The 18,451-nt window shown below is 49.4% G+C and overlaps 2 protein-coding genes across 2 annotated transcripts; one reads left to right on the top strand and one right to left on the bottom strand.

Moving 5' to 3' along the window:
* Nucleotides 1-3,776: 3,776 nt before the first annotated feature.
* On the bottom strand, nt 3,777-9,992 carry LOC136611000 (uro-adherence factor A-like). The gene is made up of 2 exons (XM_066590234.1): nt 4,453-9,992; nt 3,777-3,957 (listed from the first exon to the last, which is right to left on the bottom strand). Exon 1 carries the CDS (start codon nt 8,740-8,742, stop codon nt 7,522-7,524), a length of 1,221 nt encoding a protein of 406 aa, XP_066446331.1. The 5' UTR covers nt 8,743-9,992; the 3' UTR covers nt 3,777-3,957; nt 4,453-7,521.
* A 2,634-nt stretch (nt 9,993-12,626) lies between these two features.
* On the top strand, nt 12,627-18,425 carry ETFBKMT (electron transfer flavoprotein subunit beta lysine methyltransferase). The gene is made up of 3 exons (XM_066590233.1): nt 12,627-12,883; nt 14,437-14,567; nt 16,024-18,425. Exons 1-3 carry the CDS (start codon nt 12,627-12,629, stop codon nt 16,374-16,376), a joined length of 741 nt encoding a protein of 246 aa, XP_066446330.1. The 3' UTR covers nt 16,377-18,425.
* Nucleotides 18,426-18,451: the final 26 nt, after the last annotated feature.

Raw genomic sequence — 18,451 nt, 5'->3', positions numbered from 1 at the left:
GGACCCGCCTACAAGAACGCGCCAACCCCGCCCACAGCACGAGCGGAGAAGCAGAAGCTGTCAATCAGGGAGATAAAGCCACGCCTACCTAGGACGCAACCGAGAGATAACCACGCCCACCAGCTGTGACTGCCCCACAATAGAGGAGGAGTCTCCGCGGCGAGCAGGCTGAATGACCGGACTGATCATGTATAGTCACTGGTCACCACCACAGCGCCCCCACCGGGCTGATCATGTATAGTCACTGGTCACCACCACAGCGCCCCCACCGGGCTGATCATGTATAGTCACTGGTCACCACCACAGCGCCCCCACAGGGCTGATCATGTATAGTCACTGGTCACCACCACAGCGCCCCCACAGGGCTGATCATGTATAGTCACTTCTCACCACCACAGCGCCCCCACTGGGCTGATCATGTATAGTCACTGGTCACCACCACAGCGCCCCCACTGGGCTGATCATGTATAGTCACTGGTCACCACCACAGCGCCCCCACAGGGCTGATCATGTATAGTCACTGGTCACCACCACAGCGCCCCCACAGGGCTGATCATGTATAGTCACTGGTCACCACCACAGCGCCCCCACAGGACTGATCATGTATAGTCACTGGTCACCACCACAACGCCCCCAAAGGACTGATCATGTATAGTCACTGGTCACCACCACAGCGCCCCCACTGGGCTGATCATGTATAGTCACTGGTCACCACTACAGCGGCCCCACCGGGCTGATCATGTATAGTCACTGGTCACCACCACAACGCCCCCACCAGGCTGATCATGTATAGTCACTGGTCACCACCACAGCGCCCCACAGGACTGATCATGTATAGTCACTGGTCACCGCCACAGCGCCCCCACCAGGCTGATCATGTATTGTCACTGGTCACCGCCACAGCGCCCCCACAGGACCGATCATGTATAGTCACTGGTCACCGCCACAGCGCCCCCACAGGACTCATCATGTATAGTCACTAGTCACCACCACAGCGCCCCCACAGGGCTGATCATGTATCACTGGTTCACCACCACAGCGCCCCCACAGGGCTGATCATGTATAGTCACTGGTCACCGCCACAGTGCCCCCAAAGGACTGATCATGTATAGTCACCACCACAGCACCCCCACAGGGCTGATCATGTATAGTCACTGCCAAAGCGCCCCCACAGGACTCATCAGGTATAGTCACTGGTCACCACCACAGTGCCCCCACAGGACTGATCATGTATAGTCACTGGTCACCGCCACAGCGCCCCCACAGGACTGATCATGTATAGTCACTGGTCACCACCACAGTGCCCCCAAAGGACTGATCATGTATAGTCACTGGTCACCACCACAGCGCCCTCACAGGACTGATCATGTATAGTCACTGGTCACCACCACAGCGCCCCCACAGGGCTGATCATGTATAGTCACTGGTCACCACCACAGCGCCCCCACAGGACTGATCATGTATAGTCACTGGTCACCATCACAGCGCCCCCACAGGACTGATCATGTATAGTCACTGGTCACCACCACAGCGCCCCCACAGGACTGATCATGTATAGTCACTGGTCACCACCACAGTGCCCCCACAGGGCTGATCATGTATAGTCACTGGTCACCACCACAGCGCCCCCCACCGGGCTCATCATGTATAGTCACTGGTCACCACCACAGCGCCCCCACAGGACTGATCATGTATAGTCACTGGTCACCACCACAGCGCCCCCCACAGGGCTGATCATGTATAGTCACTGGTCACCACCACAGTGCCCCCACAGGGCTGATCATGTATAGTCACTGGTCACCACCACAGCGCCCCCACAGGACTGATCATGTATAGTCACTGGTCACCACCACAGCGCCCCCCACAGGGCTGATCATGTATAGTCACTGGTCACCACCACAGCGCCCCCCACCGGGCTGATCATGTATAGTCACTGGTCACCACCACAGCGCCCCCCACAGGGCTGATCATGTATAGTCACTGGTCACCACCACAGCGCCCCCACAGGACTGATCATGTATAGTCACTGGTCACCACGACAGCGCCCCCAAAGGACTGATCATGTATAGTCACTGGTCACCACCACAGCGCCCCCACAGGACTGATCATGTATAGTCACTGGTCACCATGACAGCGCCCCCAAAGGACTGATCATGTATAGTTACTGGTCACCACCACAGCGCCCCCAAAGGACTGATCATGTATAGTTACTGGTCACCGCCACAGCGCCCCCACAGGGCTGGTCATGTATAGTCACTGGTCACTGCCACAGCGCCCCCCACTGGGCTGATCATGGATAGTCACTGGTCACCACCACAGCGCCCCCACAGGGCTGATCATGTATAGTCACTGGTCACCGCCACAGCGCCCCCCACCGGGCTGATGATGTATAGTCACTGGTCACCACCACAGCGCCCCCACAGGGCTGACTATGTATAGTCACTGGTCACCGCCACAGCGTCCCCCTACGGCTGATCATGTATAGTCACTGGTCACCACCACAGCGCCCCCACAGGGCTGATCATGTATAGTTACTGGTCACTGCCACAGCGCCCCCCACAGGACTGATCATGTATAGTCACTGGTCACCGCTACAGCGCCCCCCACAGGACTGATCATGTATAGTCACTGGTCACCACCACAGCGCCCCCACAGGACTGATCATGTATAGTCACTGGTCACCACCACAACGCCCCCACCAGGCTGATCAGAGCCTCCCTGCCCTCATGTATTACATTTTGCATCAAAGCTGGAGGCAATGTAACAGGGTCCTAGAGCCTCCATGCCTTCCTGTATCACATCTTGTATCCAAGCTAAAGGAGGTACAACAGGGTACTAGAGCCTCCATGCCTGCCCGTATCACATCTTGTATCCAAGCTAGAGGCGGTACAACAGGGTACTAGAGCCTCCATGCCTGCCTGTATCACATCTTGTATCCAAGCTAGAGGTGGTACAACAGGGTACTAGAGCCTCCATGCCCGCCCGTATCACATCTTGTATCCAAGCTAGAGGCAGTACAACAGGGTACTAGAGCCTCCCTATAAGGGGTCAGTTTTCCCACAAATAATCACTTCTATTGGAGCTTCTGTTGCCGGTAAAGGGAGGTGATTGGTTATCAATAGTTGATCGGCCAGGTCTGTCGCTCGGGACCCTGACCGATCAGCTGATTGGGTGCGAGCTGTCCCTGACACAATAACACAGAGGTCGGCGTGGAAGCATACACGTTGACCTCCATATAGTGGCCGGCGCTTGTAACCGCAGGCACCGCTCCTATTCATTTCAATGAGAGCCATGCCTGCAGTTACAAGTACTACATGGTAGTCTTCCGCTCTGACCTCTGTGTTATTTCGGGCTGACGGCTTGCACCCGCATATCCTACTGGTCGGGGTCCCGAGCGGCGGACCCCGGATGCTCAACTATTGATGACGTATCCTGATGGTCGGTCATCAATAGTATTTCAGTGGAAAACCCCTTTAAGGAGGCTTTGTTTTTTGCCAGAAAAATAAAATTGCATTAAAATGGATGGTTGTGGAACCCCCTCCCCCATCAGGCGGGATGAGACTGATCAACACCATGATCCTCTATGTAAACGTACCAACATAGGGGCTGCCCTGAGGACTGCCAACAGATAGGGGGGTCTTGGCCGGACTCACATCCCACGCTGCATACTCAGCTCTTTTCTTCCCTTTTCCTTCCCCTTTACTCCCTTATGGAGACACTAAATCACCAGCGACTCTACAGGTTTGATAGTTAGAAGAAACAGAAGAGTCTTAATTAGTTTTATTGAACAAGTTCCAGAACAAGTAGCGCCTCCAGTCATAACAAGGTGGTCGTCCGTTACTGCAGGGCTTGATTCCCAATAGATGACATTCCTGGAAACAGCAAGGTACAACTAATATTCTAGACTGCGGCGCATTATTCCTCCTCCTCCGGGGGCCGCGGGGTTCATCTTCATCCCTGGAGGAAAAACACAAATACTTGGTCAATTTATCTTCACCTGCAGACACTGAAGCAAAGCGCCAAAATGTAATATTGGTGGAATGACCTCTAATTACAGGGACAGTAAAGGCCCATTTACACGGGACGAGCTGTGGGGCAAGCGATGCCAGACAGCGCATCCAGTGAAGCTCGCTGCTGTCCCCTTACACAGGAGTATCACTGCCGCCGCTCACAGCACTACCGGCACGAGGCGGAGCGAGCCAGGGAGCGTTCTTCCCCGGCCGCCTCCATTCGCTGTAAGCAGTTCTTCAGTTGCTGTGTTCGTTAACATGGGACGATTGTTGTTTAAATTTCCTCAGGAGCGCCGGGATCGGAGTGACTGAATGGAACGACTGCTGTTTACACATTCAAGCAAACCCCTTATACATCTTAACCCCTTAGTGACTGCCCCATAGTCTCTTTACATCCCGGCTTTCTGGGCTTTTATCCTCAGGGCCGTAAAAACACACTCACCCTGCCGATTAAAGCTCCGGGGGCTGTGGATGTGACGGCTCCCTGCTGTTGGCTACCGAAGATCGCAGATAACCATTGACCTGCCATGGGGGGGCTGATGTATCCGACCCTCAGTTACGCAATCGCCATTATCTAATGGATAATTAGATAAAGTAAATAGTAAGTGAAAAAAAAGTTAAAGTTTGAGCTCCTCTCACAGATTGGATCCATGAGGGGAGCTGAAAGTACTCACCTCCATCCTCCGCGATGTCCCGCGGTGTTCTGGTCCGGAAAGGACCTCACATTGACTTCTGCGCATGCGCACCAGACATAATACATCAGATGCATGCGCAGAATGCCGGGAAGCCCGGAAAATTTAAAAACTCCCTGCTCCCGGCTAGCATAAGTAGGGCCGTACTCGGTTCCTGGTCACATGATCGCTGTTATTCAATGCCTACCTAAGGCCTCCGGCGATGTCCCCCAAGGGGGTCCTTATCTGCGGACCTTTCCCCAGCTTCGGTGCATGCGCCCGTTGGCAAAATAGTGGACGCAATTGCAGAAGCTGGGGAGGGCCTGGGAAATGTAAAATCTCCTTGCTCCTGGTTGCTAAAGGTAGCCGAGAGCCTGGAGCAGTGAACGAGGCCGGCAATGAGCGGTCCCTGGTCACGTGATCGCCGTTATCCAAATCAGTTGAAGTTTAATGCTCCTTTCGGTTTGGGCCCCGTTGTGCAGCCAGTCAGATGATTAGGGCCACAATGGGTATGTCTCTGAACACGGGACAAAAGGAGGGATCCAGTTTAGGGTGAAAGTCTTCATCCATATTTGTGCTGTAGGAAAAAAAATGTTTTTAAAATTACACAATTGCCAAAAAAATTAAAATCATTATATTTCCTTCTGCTATGCTTCGATTCATTCATAATCTGTGAGGTCAAAATACGCAGAACGCCCCCAGATGAATATATAAATAGACTATATTAAATAGGGAAACGCACCGGTAGATTATCTCAGTCCTTTTGTCACGGGTGACGCCATCGTTCCTTCCTCCACAGTGATCTCTCAGGGAAACAAATAAGAGTACGCACACACAGGGTGAAGTATAAAGGCCAAACCGGGAGCGGAGAAGCCATCTACTGTGAATAACCTTGTGAAGTTCCAGCATTTACAGTCCATTCTATATCCAGCAGCAGCACAGTAGTGCAGAGGAACACGTGATGCAACAGGGAAGTGAACCCGGGAGAACAGAGTGACTTACACAGTCCTAGTTATCAGTGGTGCTCTGGTCCCGGACACGTCTGTAGAATAACTCCACCAACACTCTACCGCTCCACTCTGACAGGATTCTGTAGGGTCGCACATATGGCGGCACACCTCATATATTCCACATGAGGAAAGAAGAAGGGGTTCACGGCATTAACAGTCTATCTGTTCAGCCTCTTCCATCCCTTCTAGTACTCAGACTGAAGGTGTCTGAATACAGGCCCAAACACTCTCTCCTTGTTCCTCAACCAACTCCAACAGCAGACAGAGACAGAGAGCTCCACTCATGCACCTTGCACCCACAGACATATATAACAAGGTCACATGACAAACAAATAGATACGTTTCCAGACGTAACCCAGACAGTAACCCATTCAGTGCTGCAAAGGTGCAATACACATCATATTCATGCAATAGAAGACAGTGGAAATACAAGTAAGCACAAGACTACATAGGTCATTCAGAAACTTCCAGAACATATGTACATCGACTTCTGTACACTACAATTACATCCGGCACCCGGACTTGGCACAGTCACTGAACAGAGCAGTACAGGTGCCGGCTGCCATCAGCGTTACTCCACCTGCAGTTTGCAATGGAACAATGCTGCAGTGTAGTAGCACCCTTGGCGTTTTTCTTCACGATTGTCAATGGGACCTTCTAATGTTAAAAACCCATCGCAAGTTTCTGCTTTGCAATTTTGGTGCGTTGCGTTGCGTTTTTAACATTAGACAGTCCCATTGACAATCGTGTTAAAAAACGCAGCGATATCGCAGCGTTAAAAAAATGCAGGTGGGTGTTCACCCTTGGACCGCTCTCACACATGCGTTTTGAATGCTGCGCTAATCATGATTCAACGCTCCCAGTAATTTCAATGGAACTTTGCAGATCGGCGGTCAAACGCGTTGTTTTCTAGCACCTCCATTTTCAAGCGCTGTCTGCTCTATTTTGGGGTGTTTTTGAGCTTCTTCCTGCACCCCATCCCCCATTACGATGGAATGCGTTAAAAAGCACCGACAAACACAGTAACCTGTGTTCGAAAACAGCAATAAAAATTTTGGTTAAACGCCACAAGCACAATCGCGGCGTTTTAATGATGCTGTGTGTGAGACCGGCCTTAGGCTATGTTTACATGGGAAGATTTTTTTGTTTCTCTTCCATCCATCTGTTTGCAGAAATCTATGCACCAACTGCAGAAACAAACTTATTTAGATCACAGTAAGGTGACCAGATGTCCCAATTTTGGTGAGACAGTCCTGCTTTGGGACCCTCTGTCCAGTCTCCTGCCTGGACCCCAGCGGTACAGCCATTTGTCCCACTTTTGAGATGTCTGGTCACCATAGTGATTACCAGCTGGGGTGCTGCAGCTCCCCGCCGGGAATCACTTTGCGGCGCCGTGGCAGATGCACACACTGAGGGAGAAGCATCAAGAGAGAGAGAAAGAAAAGTCGTGAGAGAGAGAAGTGTCGAGAAAAAGACAAAGAGACAGAAGCGGCAAAAGAGAGAAGTGGTGTGAGAGAGGGGAGAGAGATAGATAAGTGGCAAAAAGATAGATGCAGACAGAGAGAGAGAAGCGGTAAGAGAGAGACAGACAGAGAGAAGCAGCGAGACAAAGAAGTGGCAAGACAGAGAGAGAAGTGTTGAGACAGAAATAGAGGTGTTGAGACAGGGAAGCAGCGAGAGAGAGAAAAGCAGCGACAGAGAATTGACAATAGTAATAGAAGCCATGAGATAGAGACAAGTGGCAAAATCGAGAGAGAAGTGGCGAGACAGAAAGAGAAGCGTAGAGACAGAGAAGCAATGAGAGAGAGAGAAGCATCGAAGGAGAAAGAATCAGAGAGAGAAAGAAAGAAGCATCAAGAGAGAATCAATGAGAGAGAGGGAAGGTAGCAGTAAGAGAGAAAGATAAGTGGCAAAAGAGAGAGAAAAGAGGTGAGAGAGAGAAGTGTCGAGAGAGAGAAGAGGTGAGAGAGAGAAGTGGCAAGAGAGAGAAATGGTGAGAAAGAGAGAGAAATGGCGAAACAGAGGAAGAAGCACCAAGAAAGAGAGAAGGGGCAACAGAAAAAAGCATCGAGAAAGAGAAGCGGTGAGACAGAGAGAGAAATGACAAGATAGAGAAAAGCATCGAGAGAAAGGCACGCGACTACAGAGAGAGGCAGCAAGGTGAGAGAGAAGCGATGAGAAAGAAGCGACAAGAGAAAGAGAGAGGCAGCAAGAAAAAAGCAGACAAAGAAATAAGTGGCAAGAGAGAGGGTAGCGTAGAGAAAGAGAGACGTGGTGGGAAAGAAGTGGTGAGAAAGAGAAGCAGCGAGACAGAGAGAAGTAGCAAGACAAAAAGAGAAGTGGTGAGACAGACAGAGAAGCGTTCAGAGAAAAAGAGAGAAGCGGCGAGAGATAGAGAAAGAAACGGCAAGAGAGATAGAGAAGCAGAGAGAGAGCAAGGGAACAGCGTCGAAACAGAGAGAGAAGCGGTGGAAGAAAGATAGAGAAGCGGCGAGTAAGAGAGAAATGTGGTAAGAGAAAGAGAGAGAAGTGGTGAAAGAGACAGGGAGGAGCAGCAAAAGAAATACAGAAGCAGTGAGAGAGAAGTGTTGAGACAGAGGGAGAAGCATCGAGCAAAAGAGAGAGAGAAGCAGCGAGAGAGGGAAGCGACGAGAAAGAGGAAAAAGCAGAGAAAGAGAAGCAGCAAGGGAGAGACAGACAAAGAGAAGTGTTGTTAGAGAGAGAAAGAGAAGCGACAAAAAAGATACAATCAGGGAGAGAGAGAGAAGCAGCAATAGAGAAAGAAGCGGTGAGACAAAGAGAAGTGGAAAGACAGAGAAAGAAGCATCGAGAGAAACAGAAGCTATGAGAGTGAGAAGCAGAAAGAGAGAAGCAACAAGAGAAAGAGAGAGGCATAGAGAAAAAAATGGAGAGAGAAAAGCGGCAAGAGAGATAAAAAGGCAAGTGGCGAGCAAGAGAGAGAAGCAGCGAGAGAGAGACAGTGAAAATGAGAAATGTCGAGAGAGAGAGAGAGAGAGAGAGAGAAGCAGCAAGACAGAGAGCAGTTGGCATTGTGCTGCCAAACTGACCAAGTGGGGCAGCCTATAAGGGATAGAGAAAAGCAGCAAGAAAGAGGGACGTAGCAAGAGTAAGAGAAACGGCAAGACAGAGAGAGAAGTGGGGGGAGAGAGAGAAAGATAAGTGCCAAAAGAGAGAGAAGCATCAAGTGTTATGGGGAGAAGCATCAAGAGTGATAGAGAAGTGGCGCGACAGAGAGAGAAGTGGCGAGAGAGAGTAGCCTCGAGACAGAGGGAGAAGCATCAAAAGAAAGAGATCGAGAGAAAGGCGGGGAGCGAGAGGGAAGTAGCGGAAAAGAAGGAGAAGCAGGGAGAGAGATAGAGAAGCGATGAGAGAGAGAGAAGAGCGAAGGCTGTTAGGTGTAACATTGTAGCAATAATCTGCTGCAAGTCACAACACAGACCTGCTATGGAGCTGAGGACCCACAGTGAGCCGGAATTCACAAACCTCATCACATTATTGTACTGCCGAACTGCCCAGGCGGGCGCAGCCTATAAGGGATAAGAAAAGCAGCGAGAAAGAGAGACGTAGCAAGAGTAAGAGAAACTGCAAGACAGAGAGAGAAGTGGCGAGAGAGAGAAGTGGCGAGAAAGAGAGGAAAGCAGCGAGAGAGACAGAGAAGCAGCAAAAGAGAGGAAAGCAGCGAGAGAGACAGAGAAGCAGCAAAAGAGAGGACTGGTGAAAGAGTGAGAAGCGGCAAGAGAGAGTAGCGGCGAGAAAGAATGTAGTGGCAAGAAAGAAGCGGCGAGAGAGACAGAAGAGGTGAGGGAGAGAAGCGGCAACACAGATAGATACAGATAAGTGGCGAGAGAGAGAAGTGACAAGTGAAAGAGAAGCGTCGAGAGAGAAAAAGAAGTGGCGAGACAAAGAGAGAGAAGTTACGAGCCAGAGACAGAAGCGTCGAGCATAAGAAGCAGAGAAAGAGAGAGAAGCAGTGAGAAAGAGAGACAAAGAGAAGCAGCGAGAAAAAGAAGTGTTGAGAGAGACAGAAAGAGACAGGCGGTGTGACAGAGAGAGAAGTGGTGAGACAGAGAAAGCAGCATCAAGCAGTGAGAGAAGCGTCAAGGGAAAGAGACAGAAACGGCAAGAGAGAGAAGTGTCAAGAGAAAGAAGCAGTGAAACAGAGAGAGAAGTGACGAGCTACAGAGGGAATCGGCAAGATAGAGGGAGAAGCAGCGAGAGAGAGAAGATGCGAGAGAGAAAGAGAAGCGGCAATACAGAGAGTCAGAGAGAAACTGTGAGAGAGAGAAGCATCGAGGGAAAGAAGGGGCGAGAGAAAGAGAAGTGGTGAGACAGAGAAAGCAGCAGCAGCAGCAAGAGAAAAAGAAGTGTCGAGACAGAGAGAAAAGCGATGAGCCAGAGACAGAAGCGTTGAGTGTAAGAAGCAGAGAGAGAGAGAGAGAGAGAGAGAAGCGTCGAGAAAGAGAGAAGCAGTGAGAAAGAGTGAAAGAGAGAAGCTGCAAGAAAAGGAAGCAAAGAGAAAGAAGCATCATGAGAGAGAGAGAAGCGTTGAGACAGAGAAGCAGTGAGAATAAGAAGCAGCGAGAGATAAAAAAGGGGTGAGACAGTTTATGTCCGCATAGCAAACAATTGGTGAAACAGAATATACTATGACGTACTCTGCGGATGGGGTGGGGGTACGTGGGCACCAACCACTTTCCAGGTTTGCCCATAAATCAATCCCAATGGAATCGTAGGGTCAGGACCAATGGTCTGCAGGGGGTAAAGATATCATCCAGGTGTATTGTAGTGACATGCAGACAGTCCTACAAATTGCAACGCATTTCATTGGTCCAATGCCTCCGGTCGCTGTCACAGCGCCCCCACAGGGCTGATAATGTATAGTCACTGGTCACCGCCACAGTGCCCCCACAGAACTGATCATGTATAGTCTCCGGTCACCACCACAGCGCCCCTACAGGACTGATTATGTATAGCCTCCAGTCGCCGCCACAGCGCCCCCACAGGATTTATCATGTATAGTCACTGGTCACTGCCACAGCACCCCCACATGACTGATTATGTATAGCCTCTGTTCACCGCCACAGTGCCCCCAAAGGACTGATTATGTATAGTCTCCAGTCACCGCCACCGCACCCCCACAGGACTGATTATGTATAGCCTCCGGTCACCGCCACAGCGCCCCCCACATGGCTGACTGCGGCAACGGTCAGATCACACTGTCTGCAGGAGTCACATGACGACTGACAGCTTTTATTAATTGTTTTCAGGGACAACCAGTCAGGGTGCCTCAATTAGTGGACGAGCCGCAGATCCCACGGGAAAGCAGGAGCATGCGGAATCCGACCTGTCTGTGGACATTAGTCCCTATGCTTTCAGAATGTCATCTTATTTCTGTCCTTAAGAACATCCAGCCATTGGATCCTTCCTACCCTCTTGCAGAGTTCATTAAAATCTGCCTTTCTGAACCTTAAGGAGAGGGAGAGAAGAGCAGTACAGGATAAGTAATGTATGCACACGGTGACTCCACCAGCAGAATAGTGAGTGCAGCTCTGGAGTATAATACAGGATGTAACTCAGGATCAGTACAGGATAAGTAATGTATGTACACAGTGACTCCACCAGCAGAATAGTGAGTGCAGCTCTGGAGTATAATACAGGATGTAACTCAGGATCAGTACAGGATAAGTAATGTATGTACACAGTGACTCCACCAGCAGAATAGGGAGTACAGCTCTGCAGTATAATACAGAATGTAACTCAGGATCCGTACAGGATAAGTAATGTATGTATACAGTGACTCCACCAGCAGAATAGTGAGTGCAGCTCTTGAGTATAATACAGGATGTAACTCAGGATCAGTACAGGATAAGTAATGTATGTACACAGTGACTCCACCAGCAGAACAGTGAGTGCAGCTCTGCAGTATAATACAGGATGCAACTCAGGATCAGTACAGGATAAGTAATGTATGTACACAGTGACTCCACCAGCAGAATAGTGAGTGCAGCTCTGGGGTATAATACAGGATGTAAATCAGACCAGTACAGGATAAGTAATGTATGTACACAGTGACTCCACCAGCAGAACAGTGAGTGCAGCTCTGGGGTATAATACAGGATGTAACTCAGGATCAGTACAGGATAAGTAATGTATGTACACAGTGACTCCACCAGCAGAATAGTGAGTGCAGCTCTGGGGTATAATACAGGATGGAACTCAGGATCAGTACAGGATAAGTAATGTATGTACACAGTGACTCCACCAGCAGAATAGTGAGTGCAGCTCTGGAGTATAATACAGGATGTAACTCAGGATCAGTACAGGATAAGTAATGTATGTACACAGTGACTCCACCAGCAGAATAGTGAGTGCAGCTCTGGAGTATAATACAGGATGTAACTCAGGATCAGTACAGGATAAGTAATGTTTGTACACGGTGACTCCACCAGCAGAATAGTGAGTACAGCTCTGGAGTATAATACAGGATGTAACTCAGGAGCAGTACAGGATAAGTAATGTATGTACACAGTGACTCCACCAACAGCAGAATAGTGAGTGCAGCTCTGGAGTATAATACAGGATGTAACTCAGGAGCAGTACAGGATAAGTAATGTATGTACACAGTGACTTCACCAGCAGAATAGTGAGTGCAGCTCTGGAGTATAATACAGGATGTAACTCAGAATCAGTACAGGATAAGTAATGTATGTACACAGTGACTCCACCAGCAGAATAGTGAGTGCAGCTCTGGAGTATAATACAGGATAAGACCACTACAAAGTAGCACATTAGTTACCCTTTATGGCTTAAAGTTCACAAAGCGACCACATAAGTAGGCAACTAGTTAAATCTAGAACATCACATGATCTTTGTGTCACGTGACTGATGCGTCCCCTCCCCCTTGTGGTGACGTCATGCTGCCACTGCTCAGGTCTCTCCTGCGAGCTCACGGAGGGAGAGTGTTGTACAGCGCCGCTCGGCACAGCAGCGCCACCTACCTCCAGAGCTTCATACTGCACAACACGGAGGTAGTGACGGATCACCTGACGCCGGAGATCAGATTACTGCTGCTCACCCCACGGTGCAAATACTGGCACCTCCGCCCGGAGCACTGGCCCTATGGCGACCCCTACTGGGCGATATACTGGCCAGGGGGACAGGCGCTTGGCAGGTAAGAGAAGTATGGCTGAGCTGGTGATCCGAGCGCGCCCTCTTGTGGTCATAGTGCGGTATAACACAATTTTAGATTATTTCACAGGATTCGTTGTTTCCCGTAATCAGCGGACCGTTTTATCCCATTTTATTCTTGTTTTCCTCCTTTTTTTTTAATGAATCACGTTTGGTTCGCCGCATCCGAAGAGCCATAACGTTTTTATTCCCCCATCGACGGCTCTAGATGTCGCACAAACGTATTTCGTCAGTGTTTTGCGTATTCTAAATTTGCGTGCGCGATACGCAGTGAATAGAACTGCTGATTTCACTTGGTTTCTTCACATTCGCATATCTTGCATGCGCGTTTTGTTCGTACGCAGCGCACCATTTCCTGTGCATTTGGGCACGAAAGTAGCACATATTGAACTAATTAACTTAATTGCTCATTTGCATAAATGGGAGCGCGGATGTGTGGGGTTTTTTTGCGCATTCAAATGCGCACGGTTTGTGTGCACAGGAAGCAACGTTTATTTTTTGCGGGATGAGCTCTAGCCGTCATATATCCTGTTTTTGGCAAACCCAGAGGTCATCTAAACTATTGATGACCTGTCCTTAGGATGGGCCATCAATAGTTGATCGGTAGGGGTCCGCCCCTCGTGATCCTCACCAATCAGCTGATTGAAGTGACAGCGGTGCTTGGGTGAGACAGACACAGCGCCGTACATGGTATAGTGGCTGTGGCTGGTATCGCAACTCTGTCCCATTCACTTGAATGGAGGAGAGCTGCTTTCAGGCCATGTGATGAATGAACATGTCACAGATGTGAGAAGAGGCCACAGCACATGCTGGAGAGGCCTCAATCATCTGATCGACGGGGACTATTAATGACAACCCCTCCCCCCCCCCCCCCCCCCCCCACGATCAACTGTCCTGAGGATGGGTCATCAATAGTTTAGTCCCGGAAAACCCCTTTAATCCTTAGTTGTATGAATGTATTATGGAGGTCTGTAGGTTGTAAGCCGCTATATATGGGGGCGCTATAGAGCTATATAGTGTGGCACGCTAGCGGTTTTTGTTTGTCGAGCCGTTATGTCATGAGAGCAGCTAAATGGAAAGACAACGCTTACGTTTCTGTGCCCACAGGTGTGAACGAGCTCTGACACACAGACTTCGACACGGATCTCCCCCCCCCCCCCCCCCCCCCCCCCCCCAAGTTTGAAGATGGGAAATCTGCCCTGAAAAGCCATAGTATTAATCTGTGTCACAATGTAGGTGGCGCTGTAGAGGCATTGCCAACCTCTTGTATTTGCATATTTCCCAGAGGACCATGCACAGCCTTCTAAGCCTCCTCACACCTTCTAGGCGCTCTCCTTAAGTAGAAACGATAATCTTCATTGGATCCACACCCAAAGTTGCATGTAATATGCAGATTTTGACATGGATTTTCAGAAGCGAGCCGCCGGTCTACATGTGTGATGTTACCATCATACAGCTTGTAGGATTTGCTTGTAGATCACACGGTGCAATTATTCCAGTAAGGGTCAATTCTCACTTCTTTCCGTGTTTTTGTAGATACTTCTTGGATAATCCAGACGTCGTAAGATGCAGACGCATTATGGATCTCGGAAGTGGTTGTGGGGCCGTATCCATCGCTGCTAAAATGGGAGGAGCCTCTTATGTTGTAGCCAATGACATTGACCCAGGTGAGGGGCAACCAATGGGCATGATGTCTGTGTGTAGCGTTTGGTAAGCGTTACTTTTGTGTCCAAGTCTACCAAAGAGAACTGATGAAAATGTAGCACGGCCGGTCCTGCTAGTAATACGGTACGCACACTATGTCGATACATTTTTACAAGAAAGTGATGGTAAAAAGTGGCACTATTAGAAGTTAAAGAAAGAGGCTTTAACGAAGAGGTATGTGATGCATATTTTTGGCACATGCTTGTTTTGGCGCACCATGTGGTTCAAATCCAACTATATGGACAGGTTTTTTTTTGCCCCCTTTTTGTGTTTTATTAGCATTATTTTGACTGTTGACTAAATATATTAGTAGTTGATGTGGAATACAATGGCACAATTTGGGCGCACATAGTAGGGTTATGCGGAATTTGGCGCATTTTGTTGCACAAAATAAATTACATGGTCTTTTTATCTAACCCATTTTATGTGTCTTAATCAGTAATTGGACTGCTGGCCGTTGTCTTTATAGTCGTACAATGTTAGTGGGGCAAAACATTTTGGAATACAAATTGGCAATTTTTTTGGCTATGCTAACATTTTTAGCGCAACCTTCCTATTTTGCGTGCGCACAGATACGGCGTTCTAATTTGCCCCAAAGATGCTCGATAGGATTGAGATCCGGACCTTGGGCTGGACAGTGAAGTCTGCAGATGTTCTGCTCCCCCACACTGCGGCCGTATGACATGGCGCTTGGCCATGTTGGTGGAGACACGGAGCTGTACCAGAGTATTACCACAGGGGAGGTGATGCCACATTGTCCGGGATGTCTTTGTGCCAGTTGGCGTTAAGGGTGGACTTCACTATAACCAATGGCTCTAGTCCTTCCCATCAGCACCCCCCCCCCCCATAATACATACCCCGTTTGCCCGATGGCACAGGATTGGTGAGTGTCCCAATACTTTTATTAACAGAATGTATAGAGGGCAAGGTGTTGGCTCTCATGTGCCAGATGGGACCCGGAGGTGTTTCCAGTATGTAATGGTTAGTACCTACCAAACGTGGTCCAAGCAAAGACGAGCAGTGAATCTGGAGACAGGGTCGTGGGCACCTAAGGCTCATTGATGTCGGGGGGTGAAGGCTGCCCGTTTGGTTCAGTCCCACAGAATGACTGTAGGACAAACTAATAATAAAGTCCCTGCTGGTGCTGATATGAAGGTGTCGGATCACACCGGACATCACAGCTTGCTGTGTAGCTGCAGACCGGTCACAGTTCCTCGGTGACCCCTGAAAGTGCCTACGAGAGGCCTGTGAGCATCAGAACTGGACCATGGAGCAATGGAGGAAGGCGGCCTGGTCTGATGAATCACATCTTCTCTTACACACTGGCGCCTTTCTTGCTGACCTCCTGACATTGGTACTCAGACGCCCTCTTCATGTAGTTCTTACTTGCCGTCAGTAACTCTCTCTTCTGCTCTCCAGTTGCAGCCGCAGCATTTGCTCTGAATTGCCAGCTTAACGGAATGGATGATTTGCCCTTCGACCCGGAGAATATAATAGGTGACGACGCGGGCCTCTGGGACGTGATCGCGCTGGGTGATATGTTTTATGATGAGCAGTTGGCCGATTCTCTCCACCGGTGGCTGAGACGTTGTATGGAGCAGCATGGGACCACAGTACTCATCGGAGACCCAGGGAGAGGGCATTTTCTGGGGCACCCCATACAGAAACAGCTACAGAAAGTGGCAGAATATTCCTTACCAGAGTCGACGAAGCAAGAGAACTATGGGCTGACCACCAGTGCCGTCTGGCGATATCAACCTGGATGTTCATGACTTGTAGGTAATAATACCAGATCCATTATTACCCTTGCCGTTATTTAAAGGGACCATCACCGCGGTGAGAGATGACCCGTCAAAGCTGTAGACACAATTACATCCTCCCGTCCCTGCCAATCAGGGGACAGAGAAAGTAAGCTCCGCCTATCAGACTCTTTCTGCTTCTCACAAGTCAAGGCTGCAGGATCATGCCACTCCACCTGGCTTTGCGGATTGGCTGAGAGGGTTTGTAAAAGGGTGGGGCATATGTAGCAAACTGTTATCCATCCTCCTGATTTGCAGAATTATCAGGCAATTATTTAACCCTTTCCACGCTTTCTTTTTTTCCATACTTTCAAAAAAGATCATAACTTTCTTATTTTTCCAATGACATATCTACATGAGGGCTCGAGTCTTGCAGGATGAGTTGTATTTTTCAGTAGTGCCATTTAATAACCCATGTAATATATTGGAGAATGTAAAAAAAAATCCTTTATTTTTACAGATTTTCTTTTTTAGTCCCCTTAGGGAACTTGAACTTACTTGACCCCTTATGGCAAACCTCCCCGCCCAAACAGGCTGCTGCAAAAACGTTACAATGTGGCGTCCCCCTAGGAGTCAGCCCTGACTCGGTGCTTCACCCTCAGTATTACACTATACCGTATAGTATTGCATTATACTGGCGTTCTATTAAGGCTAGTTTCACACGGGGCGGATTACCAGTGAACTACTCACAGTTTGGCCGCACCGGAAAACCACGAGAATTCCGCGTGAGAGCCGCGGATTTTGGAGTTCGGCCGCCGGCACTCCACTGAGGTTTTCTCTCCCCATAGAGAGGAGGCTGCAACGGAAAAAAAAAAGAAGAATTGACCTACTGCGGCTGTGATTTCTGCACTGCAGCGCCGGATCTGCCCAGCTTTGCCACAACGGATTGGCCGTCCCGTGTGGATGAGACGTTTGACAAATCTCGTACACATGGCTGGCTAATCCCGGGATTAGCGGCCACAGGCGGATTTGCCGCAGCGAAATTCCGCAGCAAATCCGCCCCGTGTGAACCCAGCCTAACAGTTGGCTGCCATGGCACCCTGGGATCTGATTGTGGAAGAGCGATTTGGGACATCACAGTCCTGATTGGAACATTTAAAGGCCAATGTCCTATGGGAGAGCATAGGAGTGGCGACTATCGCTGGGATGACCGTCGTCCCGCGTAGGACCCTTACTCCTCTACCCGCGTGGCTGAGGCTGGCATGTGGTGTGGCGCTTGCAAACAGTCTCAGGATGGATGCCATGCTTGCAAGCACAGCTTCAGCCATCGTCCTACACGGCAGCACTATACCTACCGTCATGCTGGCTGCACACCAGTAAACATGTCCGGGGGTTGGCAGTGACCTGGCATTACACGTGGCAGGAAATGCACTAGAACAGATTTCAAAAACCACATGGTACAAACACACTAGGGGGGTCATTGCAGAAATGGACACTGGCATCGGTCCTACAGCAGCGGTCACGTCCATCTGGTTCTCTTCACACTGGCGTCATTTGAAACGCCCGTGACGCCAGTGTCAGCAGCCTAATAATCTCACTTTTCATTGTAGTTGCCCTTCCCTATGTTTAGAGCATTGTCTGTCAATGTGAACACGCTGCAGATCCTCACCAAATAGCCGGGAATTTGGACCCGTTTTCTGAAGGCTGAATTTGCTGCTCCGTGTGAACATACCCGAAGGCCTCACAGAAAAGGAAACCGTCAGCACTTCCCCAATATAGATCTAAAAGCACGTTAAACCGCGACTAAACCGTGCGCAGAAACACGCAGTAACGGCACTCATATACACCTTTATCATAAAAATACATAATGTATACTGGCCACATTCAATAATGCTAAGTTCTTAGTATATATTGGCCCATCCCCCACCGTCCATGTGACCGCGCTTTTTATATTTGGGAAGTGCGGACTTGTTCCTTTTATTATTTGTGCCGGGGGGGCAGTGGGGGATGGGGCAGTATACTTTCATCAAACTATATACTAAGAGCTTCACACCGTCCAATGTTGTATATACCTTATGGTTATGTATCTGACTGCCGCTGTCATGTGT

Source organism: Eleutherodactylus coqui, chromosome 2 (assembly GCF_035609145.1).
Source record: "Eleutherodactylus coqui strain aEleCoq1 chromosome 2, aEleCoq1.hap1, whole genome shotgun sequence".
NCBI classification, from domain to species: Eukaryota; Metazoa; Chordata; class Amphibia; order Anura; family Eleutherodactylidae; genus Eleutherodactylus; species Eleutherodactylus coqui.
Note: the sequence above shows the minus strand (reverse complement) of the source record. Positions and strands in the feature narration are given on the sequence as shown.